We start from the raw sequence: 7,500 nt of genomic DNA, 5'->3' as shown, positions 1-7,500 counted from the left end.
GGCGGACGGATGGGGAGAAAAGATGAAGGGCAACAAGGCGGTAGACGAAAAAGGAAAAATAATAAAAAAAAAAAACGACAAGGAGGGGAGGAAAAATGGGATGCCTTAAGAGTAAAGAGATGCGTTTTTTAATGATTCATTGTCTAAGAATAGGTGTTTGTCCAATCAAGGTTATTACAGGACGCTAAACAAGGGAGAGAGGGGAGAGAGTGAGAGAGAGAGAAGGGGAGAGGTGGAGAGACATAAGAAACATCACGAAAAATGGCTGTCTGTCAACACTTAAGACTGAAATTACGGAATATTTAAAGAGTTGGATCTCAATTAGCCATTCACTGATAATTACGTTGATGGCCAGGTTATTTTCACTGCTTGACGGTGGTGGTGGTGGTGGTGGTGATGGTGGTGGTGGTGGTGGTGGTGGTGGTGGTAGTGTGGGGGGGTAAGTTACAGTTTTCTATTATGATTGCTTATAAGAATAACAAGAATCCATGAATCATCTCCAATCCTTCTTTCTATTATCGTCGCCATTGTTATTATTTGCATCATCACCATTTCTTGTACTTCCTCCACCACTGCCACCACTATCATCCCCACCACCACCACCACCACCACCACCTCCATTCTACTTCCACCTTCACCACTACAACCACCATCACCACCTCCATCATCACCTCCTCTCCATCACCACCACCACCACCCCCACCACCATCTCCTCTCCACCACACCCACCACCACCACCATCACCACATCCTCCATTCTACCTCCACCTTCATCATCATCACCTCTTCATCACCATCACCACCACCTCCATTCTACCTCCATCTTCACCAATACAACCACCACCACCACCACCACCACCACCACCACCTCCCAGTCATCACCAGTCTTCCTTCATGTCTGTCAATCTCTCGTTCACTTCTCTGTGTTAAGCCAAACAGAAACCCCAAAAAGCACCACAAAAAAATAATAGGGAGAATGAGGCTTATTCCCGCCGGGGCCAAAGTGACACCAGACATGACAGGCTGAGCGAAATAAATCCAGTAACTATCGTCAGCTCTCTTTTGACTTCGATCGCCCTCTCTCTCTCTCGCTTCGTTCGGCTCACCTCACGTTATTGGTGGTGGTGGTGGTGGTGGTGGTGGTGATAGCCGCAGTGTTATTGGTTCTCGCGATGAGTTTTTTTGTTCCTCAGATAAAAAAGGAGATACAGACTAGCACACACACACACACACACACACACACACACACACACACACACACACAGAGGGAACACATAAACACAATAACAAAACGATAACTTTCATCCCCTCTCCTCTATTCCCCCCCCCCCGCTCTTCTCCCCTCTCTCCTATCCCCACTCCCGACTCCCCCAATCCACCCTGAGCATCTCCCCATCCTCTCGTAACAGTCAGCTTCTCCTTCCCCCATCCCTTTCTCCTCCCCAAAATATATATCCCTCCCCAACGCGATGGAAAATTTATTGGTTAAAAAACGCACAGTAAATGTCCATCCGAAGACAAAAACGAACACGTATATCATTCTGGACACCATTTCGTCGACACCAATTTATCGCCAAAGTTATGAAGCCCCCGGCAGCAGCAGCGGTGTGTAAATGAGTGGCAGTGGTGCAGGTGTCGCAGGTGTAAAAGCTAATACCTGTAAATCTGCAAGACGTGGTGTTTGTATCAGCTTATCTTTTGTTTACTTCATTTTTTTCATCCCTTTAACTTCTCAAGGTGTATAAAATGTGGCTTTTGTTTTTCTAATTCCAGGTGTTGCAGGTGTAAAAGTTATCATTTGTAAATCTTTAAGACCTAGTGTTTGTAAAATTTATCAATTCATTTTCTACTTACTTCATCTTTTAACTCTCTGTGTCTCAAGGTTGTTGTGACTTAACGTTTCTGTAATTCCAGGTGTCTGAGGTGTATAAGGTAACCCCTCTAAATCTGTAACGTGTAGTGTTTGTATCAGTTTATTTTTTGTTAACCTTTCATCTTTTTAATTCCTCTGCGTCTCAAGATGTATATAATATAACTTAAGTTTTTCTAATTCCAATTGTCGCAGGTGCAAAAGTTATCACCTGTAAATCTGCAGGACGTAGTGTTTGTAAATGTGTCAGTTTGTCTTCTACTTACTGCATCTTTTAACTCTGCGTCTCAAGGTTAATGTGAGTTACGTTTCTGTAATTCCAGGAGTCGCAGGTGTAAAGGCTAGCTAAGTAACGTGTAGTGTTTATCAATGCATCAATCATCATTTTTACTCCACCCTTTAACTGTTCCGTGTCTCTTAACAAAGTCTGGTGAAGATGTAAAATACTGGTTTCTAATCGCAATTGTATTCCCTAAAAGCGTGAAGGAGAAAGAAAGATAAAACTGGACGAATGGAATCAGCGGTGCATGAAAATACAATTAAACAAAGACACTCTGCCTTCCAGGACGATCATCCCCAGATAGAAAAGCAAGAGACAAAATTGGATGAGTGGAGTTAGTGGCACATGACAACACAGAATAAAGCAATGGTACTTTCCCAAACGCTTGAATAGAAAACCAAGAGGCAGAGAGAGAGAGAGAGAGAGAGAGAGAGAGAGAAATCCAAACAGAAACACGAAGTATGATATTCTGAGCTTTGTTTTTAGGTCCATCCTTACACCAACTTCTCCATTTCAATTAACTAGACTGATAAATTCCTTTCCCTTCCCCTTCCTAACGTTTGCCCGCTGCTGGTTAACTGGCGGATCGAAGCCTTCCCTCGTGATGCCTGATGTAGAGTTGCTTGCTTCAGAATGCATACGACTGGTGTTCGATGAGTGTAGAGAGACGCAGCTCAGTGGAGAGGCATAAGGAAGCACTAGACGTTAGAATGGTGGCTGCGAAGCGTGTCCTACTATCATGTACAGGCAACATATCAATACAAAACAATCGAAATACACAGATCAGGAACAGATTACTCGATTTCCCTTTTGTGACTGTAGCAAAGGAGTTAAATTCAGATATCTCAAAGGTGCCCAAACAAAAACTTTACACTCACACATCGCCAGGACCGCCTTCTCTTCCATCACATACCGTGCTCATGGTATTGACTTTCACCTCCATATTTTCCAGGGAACGACTGTCCTTCCTCGGTACTCGTGCAAATATATACAAAAGAGGAGGAGATTAAAAGGAGCAAGAAGAGTAGCCGTGTCCTCTCGTCGTCCATCCAGGCAACAAGAAGCGCTGTCAGAGAACGAGGAAGTAATTGTAATAAAGACAAAGTGAATTTAATGAAGTAATGAATAAAAATATGTGCCGTACATGAATACTAAGGAAAAGAAAGCGACTTGAAAACGTAAATAATTCAATAGCAAAGAACTCCAAATTAAAACAAAGGAAGGACAACATAAACACAGACGAAAAAGAAAAAGAACTGTGCTATACATGAAAAATTAAACAAACCACATCAAAAAAAGAAAAGAAAACTGAAAGAGAGCAAATAAAAATCAAAGGACAAAACGAGAACAAAAAAATAAACTAAAAACAAAACAGATACATATCAAAGCGCGCCCACGTAACCTAACCCACCAAGACCACCACCACCACCACCACCACTACCACATCTTTCCACCCACGCCCGCGCTACACGCCGACGCACGCCCGCACTCAAGATGAACGGCCGCGGCTGGATATGATTGATGTCGTCTCCACAGACTTCGCCATAGAAAATTATGCACAGGTGAGGTAGAGATAGATGGAGGGGCAGGTGTGGGTGGCAGAGCAGGGAGAGAGAGAGAGAGAGAGAGAGAGAGAGAGAGAGAGAGAGAGAGAGAGAGAGAGAGAGAGAGAGAGAGAGAGAGAGAGAGAGAGAGAGAGAGAGAGAGAGAGAGAGAGAGAGAGAGAGAGAGAGAGAGTCAAAGGATTGAAAATTTTTGAGAAGGAAGAAAACGAAGAAGAAAAGATAAAATAAAGATAGGAGAGAGAAGAAGAAGAATGAGACGCAGAGAGGATGAGAATGAGCTGAACTTGTACACACACACACACACACACACACACACACACACACACACACACACACACACACACACGAACAACAAATGAGAGGGCGGTAAGGAGGGCGGATGAGGGCGTCTACTTTTGTGCGAGTGAAGGAGGCTCCGCATAGCATTAGCGCGGCCAACCTCCCTTGATGTGTTGCCTCCTACACCGCCGGCATATTGAAGCCCTAAGTCACGTGGGAAGCAGAGGGTGTTAGGCAGCCATGTAGTACGAGAAGTGTTGTCTCCTCCTCGCCGTCCTCTTCCTCCTCCTCCTTCTCCTCCTCCTCCTCCTCCTCCTCCTATTCTTCCTTCAATTCTTCTTCCTTCTCGTTTTATATTCTATGTCTACTTTCTCTTTACTTAACTCCAAAATTCTATGTGCATTTTTTTTATTTTTCATCTGCTTTCTCTTTTCTCCTCCTCTTACTCCTCTTTCTTCTTCTCTTCCTTCTCCTCCTCCTCCTCCTCTCTTCTATTTGTCTACTTTACTTTTAACTCTGAAATTATGTGAGAGTTTTTATCTTCATTTTTCATCATCTATTTTTCTTTTCTCCTCCTTTTCTTTCTCCTCCTCTTCCTTCTCCTCTCTTCTATTTGTCTACTTCCTCTTCACTCCAACTCCTAAATTATAAATGCGTTTTTATATTTCACTTCAACTTTCCTCCTCCTCCTCCTCCTCCTCCTCCTCCTCCTCCTCCTCCTCCTCCTCCTCCCTCCTCCTCCTCGTCTTTCTCTACTTCCTCCTTAATTAACTAAAAAATTCCATGTGGGTTTTTATTTTTCATCATCTACTTTCCCTTCTCTCCTCTTCCTTTTTTTTAATTCAGTTTTCTTCCTCCTCCTCTTCAATGTACTTTTCTCCTACTTTTATTCCTGCTCCTTGCACTCCGATCTTGTTTTTATTCCTCCTCTACCACCACCACTACCACCATCATCACCACTACCACCACCTCCATCATCCCACCACCACCACCACCACAACCACCAACTCGAAGCTTCATAGACACATTCAACTCATTTCAAACTCTGACCGGCCTATGAGTCTTCCCGGAGAGAGAGAGAGAGAGAGAGAGAGAGAGAGAGAGAGAGAGAGAGAGTTGTGAAATATTTGCTGTTCCACCGTGTTTTCATGCATTTTTCTTCCACAATTTTTACAGACAATATTTTTTTGGGGGACATTTTTGTGATTTTCTCCTGTCTACAGTCTAGACACATGATCCGTGACACGAGCAAGTGCGGTAAACAATGCGCGCGCGCACACACACACACACACACACACACACACACACACACACACACACACACACACACACACACACACACACACACACACACACACACACACACACACACACACGGCCCGGTAGCTCAGTGGTTAGAGCGCTGGCTTCACAAGCCAGATGACCGGGGTTCGATTCCCCGGCCGGGTGGAGATATTTGGGTGTGTCTCCTTTCACGTGTAGCCCCTGTTCACCTAGCAGTCAGTAGGTACGGGATGTAAATCGAGAAGGAGTTGTGACCTTGTTGTCCCGGTGTGTGGTGTGTGCCTGGTCTCAGACCTATCCCAAGATCGGAAATAATGAGCTCTGAGCTCGTTCCGTAGGGTAACGTCTGGCTGTCTCGTCAGAGACTGCAGCAGATCAAACAGTGAATTACACACACACACACACACACACACACACACATACTGTACATACACGGAAAACACAAACACACACACACACACACACACACACACATACTGTACATACACGGAAAACACAAACACACACACACGAGAGAGAGAGAGAGAGAGAGAGAGAGAGAGAGAGAGAGAGAGAGAGAGAGAGAGAGAGAGAGAGAGAGAGAGAGTTAGAAAAGGATAAAAACTGGAAAGCTATCATCGAGTGAAACTAAACACAGACACAAACATTTACAGAGAGAAATAATAAAACATGACCATTGACCGACAGACAGACAGACGGACGGACGGACGGACGGACAGATGAATAGAGAGACAGTTGCAGGAGTAAAGTTGTGTATTGCTAAAGGAAACTTAATCATAGACACACAGATAGTTGCAAGAAACACAACGAAACAAAGGAAGGAAACTGAAACAAAGACGCAGGAGGAGGAGGAGGAGGAGGAGGAGGAGGTGGAGGTGGAGGAGGAGGTAAGAGGCTGTCTCCTAACAAGCTCCAGTCACAGGGGAATAAAAATCCTATACACCTCTTGTCTGTGGTAAGTTTTCCCCTCCCATTCCTTTTCCTTCCCCTGGGTTTTCTTCTCTTCCCTCCTCTCCCTTTCCTTCCCCTTCCTAGCGTCCCTCCCCCTCCTTCCCTCTCACGTTCATACGAAAACGAGACAAAAAGTAACTTCGCTTCCCTTTGTTCTCTTGCTTGTCCTCCGGGGTGGTTAGAGGGACCCGGGGGACCACACGCGACCGACACTTTCTACAGGAGGGAAAACTTTTGTATCATTCGTTATGTGTTTGTCTGTGTGTGTCTGTGTGTGTGTTGTGTGTGTTGGAGATACGAGAGGTGTTTTTCTTTATGTAAGAGGCAAAAACTGGCTAAGGATAAGACGAAACAAAAAGGCTCTCTTAGTTGTCAATCCTTTTGCAAGTTCGAGAGTTAGTCAAAAGAAAGGGATTAATGTGATACTTAGATTATATGTGTGTTCTCAAAATTCGTCTCCATCATTTCCCTCCCCCTTTTTATTCTATTTTTTTTTATTACTAGTATTTTTTTTATTTATTTATTTATTCTTTTTTTTTGTGTGTGTATCCATTTTTTTTTAATTGCAAGGGAAACTATATAATTTTGCTTAACATCAACAGGTTACAAATTACAACACTCTTTATGTCTAAACCAGCGTGAGTTGAGGGAGACTGGCGGGAGTTCACCGTTCTTTTTTCAATTACGTAATGATGTGGAAATTATACCCGTACTCAGGTGAATGAAAGTGTTACACAGGTACGCAATGATACAGTTCTCTCATGTAATGCCGTATTAGGCCACTGAACTCAGACTAATAATAGTTTTTTCAGGAATTTCCGATGTTACATAAATGATTTCACAAATACTTCAGTTTATTAGAGTACTATTATTCCCCTCACTATTGTCATTATCGAGACTTTAACGCTTTCAGTATCATGACGCGTTTCTATATTCATTCAGCTTACTATTTGGTGATTTTATACAGCTTCAGAAACTCACGTGAGGATTGAAATAATGAAAACTCTGGCCATTAATCTTTCTGACCTCCATAGACACTTCCTAATGTCAATAAAATGGTCTAATCGTACACAAATCTCAAAGCAAAAATGTGTCTCAGTACTGAAGCGATTAATGTGATGTATAGCACAGATGTTAATGGATCGTCAGCGTGTTTTTCCCAGATAGAAGTAATGCTCTCCATCTCAAACCAGGGAAGAAAATAAGAAATAGTTTTACACACATAAATATAACAAGTCTGACGAAGAAACTTGAATAATACTGTAGCTTCTT

The 7,500-nt window shown here is 43.2% G+C and overlaps 1 protein-coding gene across 1 annotated transcript in view; it reads left to right on the top strand.

Annotated features, from left to right (window-relative positions):
• LOC123508682 overlaps positions 1-7,500 on the top strand; it is a 35,713-nt gene that overhangs the window by 11,273 nt on the left and 16,940 nt on the right. Inside the window, 1 exon segment of the mRNA XM_045262530.1 lies at positions 3,102-3,711. Within this exon segment, the coding sequence (XP_045118465.1) occupies positions 3,664-3,711 (48 nt within the window). The 5' untranslated portion in view covers positions 3,102-3,663.

This window comes from Portunus trituberculatus, chromosome 25, assembly GCF_017591435.1.
Source record: "Portunus trituberculatus isolate SZX2019 chromosome 25, ASM1759143v1, whole genome shotgun sequence".
NCBI classification, from domain to species: Eukaryota; Metazoa; Arthropoda; class Malacostraca; order Decapoda; family Portunidae; genus Portunus; species Portunus trituberculatus.
This window is presented reverse-complemented; position numbering and strand designations above follow the sequence as displayed.